The sequence below is a fragment of the Condylura cristata genome, unplaced genomic scaffold (genome assembly GCF_000260355.1).
Source record: "Condylura cristata isolate star-nosed mole 26May11 unplaced genomic scaffold, ConCri1.0 scaffold00026, whole genome shotgun sequence".
NCBI classification, from domain to species: Eukaryota; Metazoa; Chordata; class Mammalia; order Eulipotyphla; family Talpidae; genus Condylura; species Condylura cristata.
Genome location: NW_004567127.1, coordinates 3,432,981 through 3,452,497, shown reverse-complemented (window position 1 = coordinate 3,452,497; position 19,517 = coordinate 3,432,981). Strand labels below are relative to the sequence as shown.

At 42.7% G+C, this 19,517-nt stretch overlaps 1 protein-coding gene across 3 annotated transcripts in view; it reads right to left on the bottom strand.

Annotated features, from left to right (window-relative positions):
* GDAP2 (ganglioside induced differentiation associated protein 2) overlaps nucleotides 1-15,833 on the bottom strand; it is a 41,556-nt gene extending 25,723 nt beyond the window's left edge. Inside the window, exons 1-5 of one of the 3 annotated variants that reach the window (XM_004689597.2) lie at nucleotides 15,775-15,833; nucleotides 11,889-12,132; nucleotides 10,587-10,726; nucleotides 3,917-4,070; nucleotides 3,424-3,512 (exon numbers count right to left, since the gene is read on the bottom strand). In XM_004689597.2, coding sequence (XP_004689654.1) covers nucleotides 3,424-3,512; nucleotides 3,917-4,070; nucleotides 10,587-10,726; nucleotides 11,889-12,064 — 559 coding nt within the window. In that variant the 5' untranslated portion in view covers nucleotides 12,065-12,132; nucleotides 15,775-15,833. Of the gene's footprint in view, nucleotides 1-3,423; nucleotides 3,513-3,916; nucleotides 4,071-10,586; nucleotides 10,727-11,888; nucleotides 12,133-12,244; nucleotides 12,303-15,774 lie in introns of those variants that run through there. The other 2 variants (XM_012730200.1, XM_012730201.1) reach the window with 2 other exon arrangements.
* Between the last annotated feature and the right edge of the window lie 3,684 nt (nucleotides 15,834-19,517).

Here is a 19,517-nt window from a genome sequence, read left to right as displayed (position 1 = left end):
GGCAGGCTGGAGCCAAGCACTCTCTTTCCTGTGCTCAGACAGGCTCTCGCTGCGAAGTTGTCTCCCTGTGTAAGTGACCTTTGGCTAGAAAACGCCACTCTCATCATGGCCCGCTCATTCTGCACGACCCCCGCAAAAAGCTCTCTCCTCTTGGCTGAACCCCCTGTTTGTGCTCCTCTGAGAGTCTTGGACGGTCTTTTGTGAACTTCTCAGCGTTTTACAGCTAGGCAGCGCATTTTGAAAGCCAAGGCAGTTTTACTCAGCCAGCAACTATTCAAAAGTATCACCATCCTCTGCATACCACCTGCCCGTTCACTGCAGTCCCCTGGGAGCCAAGCACAGTGACCCCCTTCTGTGGAAGGACTGGACAGATACCCATAATTTCCCCTCTACTGGGAACAAATCCATTTTTCATTTTTCTCTATTCTGTTTTAATATTTTTTCTAAAGACAGACTTTCAAAAAAGGATTTTCTTCTATTAGCTTTGGCACCAAGTTGTAACGTCCATACGTAATAGTTTCCAGCATTAACTGGGGGGTTGCTGTTGGAAGACAAATAACCAAACTGACTTCTCTTAGCAGAACTCATTAAGAAAACTGTTTCTGCAAAAAGGAGATGACGTCACAGCTGCAGTGAGTTGGCTCAGCCACGTAGACTGTTTCCCCAAAGTTTCATCTGTGCGCTGTTCTCAGTAATCAACCAAGAAGTTATGGTCTCACTTTTAGGGAAAACCCTAGCTGGAGAGAATGACATCAAGGATATTAAAATTCCCAGCTGGAAACTCAAAAAGAACAAATATTATCGTCTTTTTCCTCAACACTGCTGTCTCTTCTACATAGCATAGGGCCCAGCACGTAGTACTCACTCAAGGTTTTGCTGAATGAATAAATAACCTGATAAATTTATTTCAATGCAGATGTTTCTTTAGGCCTCCTCTGGAGAAGTGAACTGCGTAAGAACTAAGAAAGAAAAAGATAAATAGTCTTGATACATCTATCAAGACCTTACTTAAGTTTCAAAGGAAATAAACTTTGATAATCACCTAATAGCTAAGAAAGCTTTTGGTACTAAGGAATCAATCATTAAATTTGTTCTTGGCCCACATAAGCTACAAAAATAAACAAGTCATTTGTTTCCCAAATGTTCAGAAAGTATTCTAGTGAGTTAAACAGTTGTCTGTACATGCATTTTTTCAATGAGCTGTGACAATTTTGCTACTAAATTTAAGGTGCAGTAAGCCAAAGAGGGCCTTCTAAAATATAACTTAACTTCCCCATTTTAAAGTTTCTATTTCCTTTGTGCCTATTAAGCTCCTAGAAACCACTCATCAACTTACATCTATTACTGGCCTCTGTTGTTATTATTGCAGTGAATCCTTAAAGCTGACTCTCTTTGGTATTGGAACAAATGGTTTATCTGGGGCCACATTCACAGTCAGACAGACAGGACTGGGGTCAAAAGCCAACCTGCCTGACATCCTGTTCAGAACTTTGTCTATAAATGATGCTGCCTTTAATTTTTTTTTTAAACTATACGATTACTTTAGTGGAGACACAAGAAGGCAAAGCTCAAGCTAAGAGATGACAGGGTCAGGGCGAAGGCATCAGAATATTAAAATTCTTGCCAGGAAGAACTACACAAAAGCAGGAATTTTGCTTTGGTCAAGCACCATTTACAATACATGCCAGGTAGTTAAAGTCTAGTAGCTCCCCGATGAAGTAGCTCAAACTAACGAGCAACCTGGTATCAGACAGGGGTGAGAGGCCTGACTGGATAGCCGAAGCCGAGTACGTGAGCGGTTTCTGAGCCTCACTGCTTGGAAGCCAGACGCCATCCTACCTAGCCTACATCAACCACCACAAGGCTACTGAGGAAATGAAGTGGAATTTATCCCCTTTTAGAAAATGTATTTCTTGAGCAGAAACTTCACGTCATATGGAAGCACTGGGATCTGTTTCTCAAGAAGCTGAGGCGCAGGTGAAACATGTGCTTGCGCCTACACTGTGGTCACAGCGCCGGTATCGAGCCCTCGAGCAGCGGAAATCTTAGTTTAGCAATGGCTAACTACTAGATAAGACCACTCCAGGCTGAATACGCCCTCACCTTAAATACTATGCTACACAATAATCATTTTCTACATTAAAATAGCTTCATACTTTTTCATAATGTAACTTTCAGCTCCTTATCTGTAAATTCCAGAGACAGTCAAGGGTATCTCCTTACTGTGTATTTTTCTTTCAAATGAGTAATGTTTTCTCTGACTCTGCAACAGATGGCCATTGGCCACTGCATCAATGTTCCCAATGACAAGAAGTTTACTTAAAAGTACTTTTCTATTTTACGTTTATTGAAAATCCCTTTCTATTGAGCCTGCTGGGAGGGCATAGAGGGTGACGAAATTCACAGCTGCTGAGGTGAGCAACCGCACCTCAATCTCTATGGTCTTTGGACTAATGTCACCTCAATTAAAAAAAAGAAATATTTCTATTGCAAATTTCAGCCTAGAGCACATGGAACCAGATCTCCGTTCTTGTCACTGGTTTTAGAGGAGCCTTCCACATTAGAGGTCTTCTCCATAGTCCTCATAAAGATCTGTGGACTTCCTGAAATCGCATGCCAATTCTACACACACATTCCTCTGTGGGAAAGGTGCACAACTTCCTCTCATTAGACACCCAGAAAAGTTTTATGACGACCTCCCGGAGAGCTGCAGAACCTCCGCTCTAAAGCGCAGCACAGAATGAATCCGCAAGGGGGTCCTCCAGAGACCTGAAGACGGACACCATATATGGTAAAAGCATGCTGGACAAATACCACTAATGTCTCCGACTATCTCACTCCATTTGGCAGGGTCTTGTGAGATGACACCCAGCACTGCAAACGCTGCACGTTGTCTGAAGCTGCATATAATCTGACAAGGTCCTGCTCATACTTTTTGTATCACAACATGACAACTGGCTCATAATGCCTGAGCCCGTTTTCTTTTTCAAACTTAATTTAGGATGCTATACTAAAAACACCTCAGGTGAAAGCGGATGTTTAAAGTCTGCTAAGCAATGCGCAAGTACATCAGAATAAAATCTGTATGGTCTTCATTGTTGCAGACTCCCACAATTACTCTGAATAATGAATTAATCAAATACCCAAAACACGGCCACGCTACACAGCTGGGCATCACCTCCAAATTGAACAGGTGACCATTCTAAGTCTTTATTCAAATATGTCAACCCAATAAGGTAAATAAACAGCCATGGCCTGACTTGTCAACACAAAGTCCCTCTATGGCACCAAGATCAACAAATTTTCTTTGGTTAATTCTAGTTAGCTAGTGACAGAAACGTGTTTTTTAAAACCAAACCAGCCCAGCACCCCTCTCCTCAGGAGGGGCGATGCCCACTGGCGCCCGGCACCCATGTCACTTACGAAGTGCGATGTGCGTCGCATCCTCTAAAGGATAACCTCGTTTTGCAGAATTAATGACGCAGAATCCAACAGACGACATTGACTGTTCTCTGCAATCAAAGCGCAAACATGAAGATTAACTACCGACACTCACCACATACAGAACAACATGCAAGTGATTTAAACAGTAGCTCAGCTTCCCCTCCCCACACTTTCAGCAAGTCAGCGAAAGGCCGACCCGATTGCTCTACTTAGTCATTATGCTGACATGTCAGTTACTTGTCCTACTTGGAAAGAATGTTTCAGGCAAAGACTAGGTGAGAACAGGTTTCATTCTCAGTCACTCAAGTCCATCCCTTCTTTCCTGCTGAGTTTCAGAAGGTAAGTAACTTCACCTGCAAGTTCTCCCGAGTGACCTAATCCCTCAAAATCTAACTTCGATAGCTAGGTTTCTTTCTAAGACGGGAACCTTTCACCAAGAAGGGCACGCCAGCCTGGCCATAGAGGGCCGTACTTTGCCAGCTGCAGCACGTTCCGGTAGCAGCTGTACAGGGAACTCTCAGCAGCCGTGCGATAGCGGCTCTTGTATTTTGGGCCCACGGTGTGAATGATGAACCGGGCCGCCAGATTGAAGCCTTTCGTCAACTTTGCTTCACCTGTCCGGCAACCTGGGAAAGTCAATAGAGATGTTAGGGAACAAAATAACCATGCAAGTAACAGAGAAAGTGATTAGAACTTGGAGAAATTTCAGAAATTTTAAATCATGGCTTGAACATAAACATTTCTATCTTTTCCTAAAATGACAATAAGTCAGCACAGTAGGAAAAAAGAGACCGAATGAGAAAGACTGAAACAGGTAAGCATTATCATCATGGAAAGTCTAGAAGGGAGGATGAGAAGGGCCTGCAAGTACCCCACTTAAGCAAAGCCGAGAAACCTAACTGCTCGCAGAAATGTGGTAACTACTACGAAGTGACACTGGAGGCAGTGCGGGACTCAAGGCAGACTGGATCAAGTCCAAGCCCACCCGCCTCCTGCTGTGGCGGCTCCAGCAGGTGCTTGGCCTGCCCCTGCCTCCACCTGTGACGGAGACACAGGGGTATTTATGCCACAGGCTTGAGGGAGTTAAACATGCAAAGTGCATACAAACACCTATTGTTATTAGTTCTGTGACACTGGAAACGTTAAAAACTGGAGGCCCTCGGGCCCCGCCTGGTGGCGCAGCGGGTTAAAGCACAGCCCTGAGAAGCTAAAGCCACTTCAGCATGAGTTTGATCCCCGCCCCGGAGGTGACCCACAGGGCGCAGACCTCTCCTGACCTGCCCGCTGCTCCCCTCAGCAGTGGACTTCAATGATCTGTCTGTTCTGCTCCCCACTCTGTCTCTGGTGAAGTCTCTCACCACCCCTGAACCTCTGTCCTGTACCCCAGTTCTCTATGCACAAGTAAATAAATCTTTTTTAAAAAACACCTGGAGACCCTCAGTACTTACGAAGGCTGCGATGTGAAGTGGGACTAGAAAAAGGAGGCTAAACCTCTATCAAAACACTAAAATTTGCAGTAAGTTCTCCTTTAGCCGGCACTGCAAGATGATTTCTCTGTCATCAGAGCACCAGGAAGGAGTTTTATTCTCTAGGAACCAAAACCCCATGGACACTGAGAAGAAGGAATTCAACTGAGGTGCATACTCAACAGCACTGCTTACAGCTCTGGGTTCCTTTCAAAGCAACTAACAGGTTCAAACCAAAGGACCTGGTGACTAAGGACTGCTCCCCAGTGGGGCTCCTCCTCGGTCACCCGCTTCAGCACCGGCCTGGTGTTAACGCTTCCCCATGCACACAATCAGTTCCTCCCTCGTAAATGCAGCCGATGTCCAAGGGCCACCAGGAAGAAAGGGGAGCCTCTAACAGGGGATGGAAGAAAACAGAAAACAGCACTCACATAGCTGCTAAAACTAAGTGAAAAATGTGACAGCAGAAATAAAAAGTCAAATAAATAGGTTAAAGTACAGACCTATTTCACGTAATATAAAACAAAACGATGGAAAATAAGACCTAAGAGAAATGAAAATCAGTTATTAGATAAAAATGTACAACATCCAGTATGATTTCTACAAAGAGGGAAGTAAAGAACACAGAGGAGAGTGAACTGTTAAAGAAACAAGAAAGACATGCGTTTCTACACTCAGAGTTCACAAAATGCCCAAACTGCAGCAAGGCACGTCACTGTGAAGTTAGGGTGACACCAGAAGTAGAGGAGCGATTATAAAACTTCCAGAGACCCGACCAGCAACATACAAAGGGAGAACAAGAGCAATATCTGATTTTTCAAGAGAAATAATAAAAATAAAACAGTAACGGGCAGAGCCTTAAAAATCTAGAAAATTTCTTACAACCTAGAATTCTATTTCCAACCAAGCTACCTCTCAAGCGTGAAGGTCAACGATCTCAGTGATTTTTGTCTCTTTCTCCCCTTCTCAGAATTCTCCCTATAGATCTTACGCACAAAAATACAGGATGGCATCAAAGAAGAAGCTCTGAGACCCAGGAAAGGAAGGGGGTGGGATTTGGCCCATTCACTAGAAAAAGGGGGGTCCCCAGGGTGGTGGTTATAGCCAGCTCCAGGACAGCACCTGCAGGAGGCACAGAGCACAGCCCAGGGAGGGCGGAGGCAGGGCTCCAGGGCCCTTGGCAAGGCAAAAATGGTGCTGACAGGTAAACAGGGGCATGGTGACTTTACTGAAAGAAGGCTCGGCCGTACGATGAAAAGCGCTGAACTGGTGACAAACAGGAAGCCAGTTAAGTCAATGAGTAACCTAAAAGGAAAACAGGTGTACAAAAAAAAAAACCTTGCTTTTTTTAATCAGCTACCAGCAATATTTACATAATCACAATGTTAATGTTGAATATTAACTCAATAAAATTTAAGGCACGCCAATTTGGGAAGGTGGTAAAACGGGAAGAAAATGTGTTCTATGTAAGAGAATGAATATATAAAAGAGTTTAATCTTTAACTTCCGCAATTAGAAGTCAACAGATGAGAAAACCACATACTAGTCTTAGCCCACTATCTGTAAATAGAATGTAAACAAGATAAGAATTTAAAGGCTTGAACAAGCATTTGTCCCTGGCGAACAGGGTCAAGGCACAGAAGGGAAAAGCTTGTTTACTAATGGCATACATTTTGGCATAAAATTCTGACTTTTTTATTTATCTTGTAAAGGTTTCTTAAATTATAGCATTTTTACTATGGTAACAGTGATTTATAACACTATATAATTCGGGGTACAGAGTCACATCTCTTTAGATGTATGCTGCCATACTACGCCCACCTCCAAAGTGCCAGAGTCTTCAGGCATTGTGGCCATAGTGTACCCATGCCAAAGAACCCATAGTCCACCACCACAGACCCTGTGCCCCCTACCTGCTCTTTCCTTGTCCCTCCCTGTTACCTACCCCTTTATGGTTCCCCTTATTCCAGCCACTTTTCATATGGAACCACCAAGTGTCTTGAGTAACCAAAGAAATAATAAAATAAAGACAGCAACGTGAGATGTAATATACTTCCTCACTCCAAGCTATACTACAAAACAATAGTAACCACAGCAGTGTGATATTGGCATGAACCCTAAAACACTGTCATAAGGAGCAGAGCTAGTAGCCTGGAAATGAACCCTCACATATAGGGCAGGCTAACATTTGAGAAGGGAGCTAAGAATACTTAATGGGAAAAGGCTGTCTTTTCAATAAATACTGCTGGGAAAAGTAGATGTCCACATGCAAAAAGAATGAAATTGGACCCCATTTAAGGTGAAATGTATTAAAGATGAAAATACAGACATGACGCCATAAAGTTTTGAGACCATGGGAGAAAAAGTTCCTTAGTGTTGGTCTTGGTGATGACTTTTTTTTTGGATAGGGCAGCATTTGCACAGACAACAAAAGCAAAAATCAAAAAGTAAGACTACATCAAGCCAGATGTTCTTTCTCATACACAAAATGGGGTATTTAATCCCCATACTATTATTATATTCTTCATTTTTCCCTTTAGTTCATTTAATCTTTGTGTTAATATTTAAGTGCTTCAGCGTTGGGTACACATATATGTACTATTATATCCCAACGGCGACTCAACTGTTTTTCCCTGTACAGTGACCAACTTTGTATCTTACAAAGTTTGTATCTTACAAACTGATTCTGACTAAAAATATGTTTTATAAGATGTAAGCTTACCCTGTTGTCTTTTAGTTTCTATTATATGAAGTCTCTTTCACTATCTGTTTACATAGTATATGGATGTCCTTAAAGCCAAAGCTAGCCTCTTGAAGGCAACATATTTTATATTTGTTCTTTTAATCCATTTATTTACTTAAAATATCTTCTGGTTATATGATATTGAGTCAGATGTTTAAAGTAATTACTACTCAGCAAAGACTTACCACTGTCATTTTGTTAATTTTAAGTGCCTGTTAAGCTCTTTTCTTTCTTTCTTTCTTTTTGATTTATTTCCTGTGTACTGGTAACTTTAATATCTTTTCCTTTATCTATGATACATCTCAGTAGTTACCAAGATACTTAGAACATTTTATAGATAGAACAGCCTACTTAAAAATGTGTATCATTGTAAGTTACCTTGAATCATGATGTACTTTTGGATGGCATCGAATAAAATCAAGCTCTGGTTAAAACGACAAATTACCATCTCCACAACTATTCAATTAAAATTCCAGGGAATTTCTATTTACTTATTTATCCGCTACTTCAAGGATGTCTTCACTACGTGTACTGGGCATGTGGAGGGAAAGAGACCCGGATCCCTGCCCTCAAGGAGTTTAAGTTTAATGCAGACAGCATCATCAGATCACTTATGAAATCCCAATCGTGACAAGGTCACAAAATAGAACAGCGAGCTGGGCACCTATGTCATGGTGGGATCGATCTGTTCTGAAATAAAAGGAAACTGCAGTTTGAGGAAGACATGAGGTAGCAAAGACTTAGTGTAAGTAACAAGAACTGAGAAAGAGCCATTATCCAAGGAACCTGAAAAGGAGCTTCATCAGTTTGGCTCAAGGATGGTGAGGAGGGGCGAAGGGGATGTGGGAGGAGCCTGGGGGTGAGTGAGGTGTGATCTTCACACCCTCAGAGACCAGTGGAAGGATTTGGATTTTATTTCTGTCAGTGTATAATAGGCAGTCACTTAAGGGTTTTTAGTAGAGGAGGAATAGCAAGGGATCTGACAATTTAAAAAGCAAACACTATGCAGAAAACATATTTAAGAAAATAAGAAGGGTGCAGGGAGACGGGGGGAGGGAGACTGTGGCCACGGAACAGGCAGGGTGGTGGAGCGCACAGGCGCGCGCCGGCGGCAGCAGAGGCTCAGAATACAGTCGGGGCCTTGGGTGGGGTTGTGAGGATGGAAGTGTGAATGCAGAGGCTCTTTTTTTTTGCATTAAAAGTGGAGTGGATAATAATATCATTTAGTAAGAGAGCAAATGCAGTCTTATAGGAAATAAAGAAGGGTTGTTAAACTGGGCCTCCCCATACTGAACTTAGGTAATTAACATTTTAATCTTCCAGCAAGACATTTATATTCATTATTGTCAGTTGTTTTTTTTTTGTTTTTTTTTTTTGGCTCATATATCCAGTCAATTAAGACATTTAAAAATCTTTAGGTATTTAAAAATCCAATGTCTTCTGCTATTCCTTCAACCTTTCTGTCCTTTTTACATTTGGTGAGTCATACTCTGTAATCATTTACTAAGTTATTAAAAATGTAACAGGGGGCAGGATTAAGAATTTAGCCCTTCAATGCATCACAAATAATCTCTCTCTGGGCTGGCACTGAGTCATTAAACAATGCAGCTGAGCTTTGAAGCTAACACCAGCAATAATAATGAATGAACACTTAGGAAGTGCCTAGAACTTAATATTCATCATTTAATTTTGCCTGTATGATATTAATTTTATCTATCCCCGAATACACAGTGAGCACTTTTTGTGTGTCAGGAATTGAGACAGGGATTATTATTGCCACTCCCATTTTAGAGCTCAGGAAACTCAGGCACAGAGGTGAAGTAACTGGTCTTAAGTTACACAACTAATAGAGGGCAGGTTTATGATAAGCTTAAAGATGCTTAAAAAATGCTGCTAATTGTTGAGGTTATATTTCTATGTCTATATTAAATTTTATTTTATTTTTTTACCCATTACTTCTGTCTCTCTCATACACAGACACACACACCCATGACAAATTTTCCAAGATCAGTTTCCCAAAGCACTTCTCAGCGTTATTTCCAGTACATTTTCTATTTTCTTCATGTTCTTCACGCTGTCATGTTTTCCACTTAATGAAGGGTTTTTCTCCTTGTGCCCTTACAAAATTAACTTTTGTCATGAGTTAATGCAATTCTCTGTCTGTCCTTACTTTCAAGTATTCCTGTTCAAATCCTAGTAACTTTTTTTTTTTAAGTTAGAAATCGGTTGTATTACGTAGTTAGTTGGGACAAAGAAATTAAGACTTTTATATAGATGAGATTTACTACCTACATTTTAACAAACATTGCTCTATTTTACAAACTTTTTTCTATAAAGTGGGATAACTGAATTTCACAATGGCCCATTTGGGCTCAAATAGCAATACCAAAAGATGGGCTGGCTGTCCGGTGGTAATTTAAGAAAATGAAAGCAAATAAGTAAACAAGATTATGAACTAACAGGTCTTCAGCTGTCCCCATTTCCAAAAAAGAATAGTTTAGTTAAAAAAAAAAAAGGCAGTACGTTCTTGTGATGCAAGTTTAATTTTATATACAAGTAAATTTCATCTGAGAAGGGCATTACCCGACGTCCAGGAGGTATAAAAAAACTTCTCTACCAATGTCAAATCATGATGACAGCTTTTCAGCTTGGATGAAGAGTATCTTTTATAAAGGTTATAACTTCGAGAAATTAAAGCCAGGAAATGCTACCAAAGAGCTAATTGCGACCTTAAACTCTGGGAACTCAACACAAGTGTTTTACTTATGTGTTGTGGGGTCTTCAAAGGTTGTTTTTACTCAGTTTTAACAGCATAAAGCAGCTACATCAGCATATCTTCTCCAAATGCCTAACAGGCTTCTGCAGGTAGAAGATATCAAAATAAATCTTTCCTAAATAAGCATGCAATAACATACCTAAGAAAATTCACTCACCTTTAAGTTTCTGGAGGTCTTCCTTCAAATCAGGTCCTGCAAGCATGAAGATACTTTCAGACACGGGATTCTTATCCGTGAGACTTTCATTGCTGGTGTTCACAATGGCTGTACAGTTCAGTAACGCCACATCTCCCTTCCTAGGGAAACAACCAGCCAATCGATAGTAAGTGTCGGGAAGAGAAGAGAGATAGGAAAACTGGTTTCTAATTCTGTTGAAACATTCTATCCTTGTTCCAGTCACATGCTTTTGCTAAATTCCAAGCTAAGCAACAAAGAAAAATAGTTCCTGATTCAGAAAAATGGATCTGGCATCTCACATAGATCCTTAAAAACACTGCTCTCTCTCAGTAAATCATGTTGTTCCTTCTTTTCTAGTTCATCTTCACTGTCACAGAATAATGCTTAGAGTTAAGCATGGCAACATTAGTATAGATAATAAGTGGAAACAACCCAATATATATCAACTCATGAACTGAGAAATTAACTGTGGTATATCCATGCAATAAATATTAATTGGCCTTCAAAGGAGTGAAGTACTGATTTGTATGCTGTCTCAATTGATTCCTTTTGATATGTCCAGAATATGTAAATCTAGAGAGACAGAAAGTAGACAGTAGATGGTTAGAGCTAGGAAGGTGGGGAAGAACGGGAGAGGCTGCTAAAGAGCACAGGAGTGAGTTAATGAAAGTGTTCTATAATGGACTGTGGGGATGGCTAAACAAATCTGTGTATATACTACAAACTGGTGGCGTGTACACTTTAAACTTCTGAGTTACATGAGAATTATATTTCATTAGAGCTTTTATAAAAAGGAAATGTGCTAGAAACACATGTAACCACCTAAATGAACATTCAAGTAGTTATGATGAACAGGAGAGGCCAGATTAAAAAAAAAATGTATTACAATTTTCTTTTTGTAGAAAACTCTAGAAAATGCAAACTGATCTATAGTGACAGAAAGAGCGATGGTTATTTTGGGGATGTGGAGGGAGGACAGAAGAGAAATTATAAAGGGACTTAAAACACAACCTTTGAAGATGATACTCATTAACTTGATTGTGATGATTGATGGGTTCGTGGGTTAATATATGTTAAAATTTACCGAACTGAATGCTTTTAATATGTACAGTCTACTGTATGGCAATTAGACCTCAACAAAACAGCATTCGCATAACACAGAGCAACATTCCAACAATATGCAGGCTTACCACCCCCCAAAAGCTTATAAAAATGAGGAGAAACAAAGAATTTAGCAACTGTGAGACAGCTTTGTATCATATGAGTTAGTCAGAGAATTACCAAAGAACCACTTTTCCATTAATGTCCTTATTATAAAGAAAAGGTGATCTAGTAGTGTCTTCCTGAAGTGTTTCGGCTGCAGTACCGGAAGCATTTAACTCGTCTTCACATGAGTCACCCCAGCTTGGCAGTGTGTCCACATCCACAAATTGGGAAGGTGCACCCAAAGGATCCATGGACTGGGCGCTTCAGCTGGTCTTTTCCCAAACGCCTCAGCAATGCAATATTCACTGGAGACTTTAGCCTAAAAGAAAAGAAAGAATTGCTTTCATCGAGAAGCACAGATACTACTTTATTTCTATCAGAGCAAAATACAAAAGTCTACTGTGAAGTGTACAACATCTGACTACACTTACTTAAATAGTCCATAAAAGTCATTGCACAACAAAGAATTGCTTCCTGTGCCAGCTATTCTGAAACAGGAAGAAAGAAGGGTCATTTAAGCACAAATTCTTTCCAAAGAATTATAGCCACTAAAATCACATGGCCCATCTCCTCTACTGTCCAGAAACACAGGACCCTTCGTTCACTATGAACGTCTGCTCAGGAGGGCAAAGCACTAGGTGCTTCAAGAGATACAAAGGTAAGCATTAAGTACCATTTAAAGAGTTCAGTCTTGTGATCATCTGGACGCTGTATGGAGGAAGACAAACAAGGAGCAGAGAGGTGACTGCAATCAAGTAGTGAAAAGCAATGAGGTTTGAAGTAAGTAGAGTGGTATGAAAGCCAGAAACAAAGGAAACGTTAACAGGACTTGACACCAGGCGAAGGTGAATGAGAGACTGGTGGGGTAGGAGGCTCTTAGACACAAGTGTAGAAGTCAGAAGACGGGGATGACACGCAGGTCTGTCAAGCACTCAGAGAAGTCAGGAAATTTAACATGAGAGAAAGATGCTTCATTGCAGTGAGTCAGACAGCAGCTCAGTAAAATGACAAATCCAATCATTCCAGAAATCTCTGTAAGCAACTATTTTGTGGCCAGGTCCTGTTCTAGGCACCGGGTGACACAGTGAATAAGACAGATCTAGTTCCTGACGTTACACAGTCTACATTTCCTGGAGAGACATGACAAATAAACACGCACGTAAGCTAACAGGTAAGTAACAGAACAACTGGAGGCAAGAATGACATAGGGCATCTAAGAAGAGAGCAAAATAAAAGGAGAGCAAGCCACGTGACTTTCTGGAGCCAAGAGAAAGGGGAAGAAAAGTTGAAAGCAGAAAGGCCAGGAAGGAGTTCGTTCCATTTCCAGAAAGAGTGAAGAAATCAGATTTGGCTGATTCGGGTTCATATGTTAGTCACAAACAAGTTAGTGGATAAAAGAGGGTGAAGGAACAGTTGGTGAGGAGGCTGCAAGAGAAGGGAAGTCCAGATGATGCCACAAGTTGTGGTAAGAAGTTTAGGTCTTACTCAAAATATGGGGGGAAGCTATGAGAGGCTAAGAAACATTTGAAGAGATAACTGGTCACAGTAAAATCCAGCAATGGCAAGCGTGAGGGTGGAGAGTACTACAGCCGGCTCGGGGCGATGGTGGGAAACGGTTACTTCAGGGCCATATAGAAGACAGGTCAACACGGCTTGCGAAAGGACAGAGAAGTGGACGAGAAGTCAGATTCAGAGGTAACCAGAGCCAGCCCTCCAACCCAGAGCCAGCACACGCCAGCCTGGGCGGGGGCGCTTTTCCCTTTTACAGCTGAGTCAGGATCACAAAAGGACGCAGCAGGTTTGAGCTCAATGGCCTGATCCCATGCAAGCTTCCCAGCTGTCCCGCAAGGCCAGGCCTTGCGCTAATAGTGTGAACTGGGCATGGAAGGGAGCTGATGAGGGCCGACAGGACCAACCAGCTGCTTAGGACTGAGGAAATGATCCAATCAGGCCTCTGGGGTAGGACCCTTGAAGAGGATATAAGGCAGGGTGGGCGCCACAGTGACCAGCGGCCGGCCTACACCTGCTTCCCTGGTGCTTCTGGCTGAGCAGTAGGGGCTCTACCCGCCTGGCCCCAGGTCTGACACAGCATACTGGCACCTGTTCCAACACCATGGGGCAGGAAATGTGGTCATTTCTAGAACCATTTCAGAAAGACTTTGGAGACTATACCATGATAAAACTGTTGGAGGGGATTATTCCTCACGTGATATTACTTTAAAGAAACTAATCCTATCTACTGAGCTCACCCAACTGGCCCGCCTTTGAAACTGAAGGCAACCCAGTTCTGCTGATCTGTTCACAGCATTCAGATTTGACTGGACGAGCTAGAGGACAAGTGGACACCACTCATTTTCCACGAGTGAACTGCCTCAAGCTCAACAGAGTGACACTTTTCAGGAATTCAGTTTCAAAAGCTCATTCACATACATTTGAGAGCCACGAGTCATGCCCAAACTTCTTAACCGCAATCTAAGCATTTTCATCAAACACAAGTTTCATTTCTAACTTTCAGACCTAAATGCCAACTTTGGGAACACACTTGTGCACACTTGGCTGCTTTCTAACTAGCAGTCACAGCCAAGTAAATTACACTTGAAAAATACCCCCAAAATAATGGGTGGCAATGGCAGGGGGTAGGGGTGGGGGGGCTCTCTCACCTAGTAATTACGTTATTCTTGACTTGAAGACAGTTTCCTGATTCCGAAAATTGGGGTATTAAGCCCCCAGGACTCCTGCCATTAAATGGCATTATCTATATTAAATTGAATAGCAGAGCACTCGGTGCAAAGCACAATAAAAACTTCCAGTTTTTCACTGGCACCGCTGCTGAGATAGAGCTACGTCTTCACGCGTGGCACGACTCAAACACTCACTGTTAAGTCTCCAACAAGCACCAAACAAACGGAACACGAGCTGCTGAATTAAGACACATCCTCCTGTATGAGTGTCTTCCCTGCAATGGCCTGTTAATCCCTAACACCGACATCTGTTTTCTCTGACTCTGTTCCTGCGCTACTAGGAGTGTGATCTTCCTGTGTCACCCAGCCCTCCATCAGAGGCTGTTGTGATCATCCTTGGCTGACTTTCCACACCATCCCACACAGCATCTGCGGCAGACAAAATGTCCTGCAATGACACCTGCCTCCTGATATTAACGCCCTGTGTAGCTGACTCCAACATGACTATGTTATCAACCAGGTATTTTGGAAATGACAGTGTGACTTCCATGACAGACAGTGACTTCCAACGCTGAATCATGAAAGATACTGTGTGTGGCTTTTGCACCTCCCTCCCTTGGACTGCTAGCTCTGGGAAAGTGAGCTCCCCAAGTACTCCTGTGACCTGAGGACACCAGCAGCCCATGGAAAGACCCCCGTAATGACAAAAATGAGAGTTCCTGATAACGACCAACATGGACTGCCAGTGAATGAATCACCACAAAGTGGACCCTGCAGGTCCAGCTCGGGATCAGATGACTTCAACACCAGCTGCCATCAGGACCGCAACTCACGAGGCCCACGCAGTCCCTGCTGACTTCCTACCAGGGACTGTGAGAGGAGAAAGACCCATTTCTCATTCGCCTACTATGCCCCAGGCAGTCACGGGCTAGTTCCTAGGTGCCCACAGGCCAACGGAAGAGACAGGCCCACAAACAGCCAAGGGTAAATACAGCGGAAGTCCTTCACGGGCATGCTACAAAGAACAAGGAGGGGCAGCTGCCGCAGTCCCACAGAGGCACTGGCACTCCTACTTTACAGCGTGGGCATAAGACCCACGGGGCAGATCTCAGCTCAAGGGAACATAACTAGGAATTCACAGCTATGATGTGAGCGGAAGACAGGGCAGCCTAAACCCCATGTCATCCCACTACACCCTGCCTCACTGCCTGGCTCCTGCTGCTTCTAGAACAGGTCATAGCTCACATTCCATTAACTTCCCTCCAGCTTGAGAAACCCACCTTTCTCCGTCCTCCCAACTTGAAATGGCTTTATGGTGTGCTCCATACTTTCATGCCTGCCATGCCACCTTCCTGCAGCATTTTATCCCACTTGACGAGCGCCCCTGCGGGAGAATGTGATCACATCAGCTCTCCCGTCACTGTATCTTCAAATTCCCTTTGCCTCAATTCTGGTCTCAAAAATTCTTCTGTCCCACTTCTCCTTCCAATACTAGAAAATTCCTCTTCTCCCCACTTACATGTTGAAGAGTAGTATGTTTTGCAGCTTTAAGTCCTCTTCCTCCATGAGCTCAACCTACTGCCACTTGACTTCCATCTAAACTACTCTTTCAAGGTCATTTGCATTTGACTCTGCAGGTGTCAAATACAAAGGTGATAGCACAGCAGCTGTATTAGCCTTTGACCTTTTCCTCCTTGAGGCCTCTCCTCTGGGCACACCTGGCTGGCTCCCCTCTATCTCCACGCACATCTCCTCAGCAGAATTTGTTGGATCTTCTTCCCAGACCCTATAAAGTCACTGTGACCACAAGGTAGTGGGTGTTCAATGAGTGACAAGTACACTTAGAACTCCTATTGCAGGGCAAGCTGGAGTCTTATGGAAAGTAATAGGCAGTTAACAAAATATTTTTCAGCTCCATCTCTAAGCAGAAACTGGCTTTTATAGCCAAAAAAAAGGAAAAAGAAAACTCTCCTTTCCCAAGACACTGAAAATAAGTCAAATGCAGTAGCAAAATCCAGACAGATAGGAAAATCTGACTCCTGATATTTGAAGTAACAAAGGTTCTTACCATTCTTGGGGTCACAGACTCCTCTGAGAATAGCAAGTTAAAAGGCCCTCTCCACCCAAAATCTGCATACTGAGCTCTCTCTAAGAGGAACTTGGAAATAAATTTCAGAGGAATGTAGACACAGATTAAGAACCCCAGCGATGGAATGACAGCAAGCAGGGTATATGGGAGGGAGAAGGGAAGGCCCTGTCATCGACAGGGGTAACTAGAACTTAGGGCAACGTTAGAAAGGAGCCAGAATCCACTGTAAATCCACTGAGTAGTAACAGTTTAATAAGCAAATACTAAGCCTTAGTCAAAAAGCAAGATTTTTTGCCTCAGGATCAAAAAGTCTACTTGGGATGCACAGGAGATTCCACAATGGGTTAGATCCATTTCCTTGGCCTTACTACTACTGATAAGGTCTTGGTCAGTATCTTCTGGGATGCAAAGAGCAGGGAAGAAGGCCCTTCTAGCCCTCATAATTAAACTGCATGTGAGCCGGCCGGATTTCCTTCTTCTGAAATCTTGTCTTCCTTTAGTTTAAGTCCCCAGTTTTTAAAAACAAGTCTCTCGCCATCTTCTAGTTTCAGAAGTGCTCCAAACATTGCTTTATGTGAATGACTGAGCAGGCTAGAGAAATTAAATTTTCACTGACAGGACTGGGCAGAATCAGTCAGAACAGCCTAGATAACAGTCTCAAAACACAAGTAGTTTTGTACACACAACAAGGAAATGGTGGCACTGGAAAGAGAAAAGCAAACCCTTGGAATCTGTTTACTTGTTCTCCAAAATGCTATGCTGATTAAACTGCCCAGGGCAAAGTACTAACAGACCCGCTCAGGTGTTTTTTGGCTTCAAGTACAGGTTTGCCATTCTCTACGTCTTGGTATTTAAAAAAAAAAAAAAAATCGAGTTCAGGGTAATGAGCTATTTGTGTTCAATCCCCCCTTTCCAACACCAAATCTGCTATATTTAAGAAATCATCCCATTGAAATAGAATGACATTTTTAACAAAGTTGCTCAGATGGAAAAACAAAGTGAAATGGTCAAATATATATTAAAAACACACAATTACTGTATTCTGGGGGGTGGGGGGGGTAGGACACAATTCCAAGACCCCTAGGGGGATGCCTGAAACCACAGATAGTGAAAGTCTATGCATATTATGTTTTGCCTATGCATACATACCTGTGGTAAAATTTAATGCATACCTTAGGTATAATAAGACATCAACAAGTAATAAGGAAATAACTATTGCAACAATATGCTGTACTAAAAGTTATGTGAACGTGGTCTCCATCAAAACAGTTTGACGCACGTATTTCTGGACTGCAGTTGACGCTGGGTAAGTGAAATCGAGGCAAGCCAAACTGGGAATATGGGCCCTCCCTGGGTTAAAGTGCAACACTGCTAAGCTGGCTGTGGCCGCTTCCGTGGAGTTTGATCCCCCTGGCCTGGGAGGTCATAGCAGACCTCCCCTGTCTCGCCCGCTGTGCCCCTCAGCAGTGTACTCATTCACTTTGCCAGTTCTGCTCCCCACCCTGTCTCTGGTGAATTCTCTCACCGCCACTGCGACTCTGGCCTGTACCCCAGTTCTGTATGCATAAATAATAAATCTTAAAAAACAAAACAAAACAAAAATGGGAATAACAGGTATTACTTTGCCACAAAAAATATTTCTAAGCTGTGTCAATGGCCCTGTCAAATTTAACCTCATTCAAGAACATCAAAAGCACAAGTTGAGGTGATGAGTTAGTACCACCTCCATGTTAAAGTTTCCCATTATGTTTCAATTGTAGGCTACTGAGCAATTTGAAACATAATGAAGGAACCAATGTTGCACTCTTGAAATACTGCATGGGAAATTTTAAAAATCCATTATATGAACACTCAATCACAGTTACTCTTATACCAACTCCTACTAAAATTGTATTTTTCATTTGTTGTCCGTTCCCATAATTAATAATGTTAAGAGAAATATTTTGTTAATGTAAAATAACTCAAATGTAAAAATGACCATGTGTTCAAGATTCTATTGAAGTTGCAAGGGAAGCAGGGGATCCTAAAGTTGAGCACATTCTAAATGGTGATAATGGGGATCTTAAAATCGGGCCCATGATCCACTAGAAATATTGAAATGGCAGTGCATGGAGGTAATGCTTGCAAGGAACCTCTAAAAATCGGCTGGTCTATGGTTAGAAACTACTCATCACTGACACCAGCTATCTGCAGCTTACCAGTTTAAAAGTGGTTTCCTTAGACTCAAATAATCTAAGGTGTCATCTAGACAGAATAGACTGTGCAGTCTCCCCTACAGCCTGAAGCAGTGTCCCCCTGTAACAATACCATGCAGATTTCTCAAAGAAACTATATCCCACCTACTACTCCCTTCACAACGAGTCTCTCTGAAATAGTGTTGCCACAGTTTCCTCCCTTCTTCAACCCCCCACCCACAGTAATCTTGTTTCCAAACACCTATTCTACTGCATCTCTCTACAGTCATCATGTCGCCCCCACAATGGCGAATGACAACTGACCGTGTTGTAAAAACTCAAGAAACGTCCAGAGATGATCAGATCCCTTAATTAAAAGTCTCACTTTCCGGGGACCGCGAACACCTTATTCGGTTTCCTTCTCTGGTGAAACCGTACGATGGGCTCAATTCTCCACTGCTCTAGACATCACAAGTGACTTCGGAACGCTTCAGTGCATGTAGCTCACGAACGACAGAGGCCAGGACTGCAAGAGAGAAGAGCTGACCACCCCCTGGTGCCAGAGCACCTAAGCCTCAATCCCCAGGCAAGGAGTCAGCGCTGGCCACTTCCCCCTCATGCGGCCGCGGAGCGGAAACAGTGCCAGCCCAATGTCACTCCAGGGACTCGGGGATCCCGACAACTCCGCGGGCGGGGTTCAGAGTCACGAGCCCAGGTTCGTCGAACGGCCGGTCCACACCCGGCGGCAGCACGTTCGCCC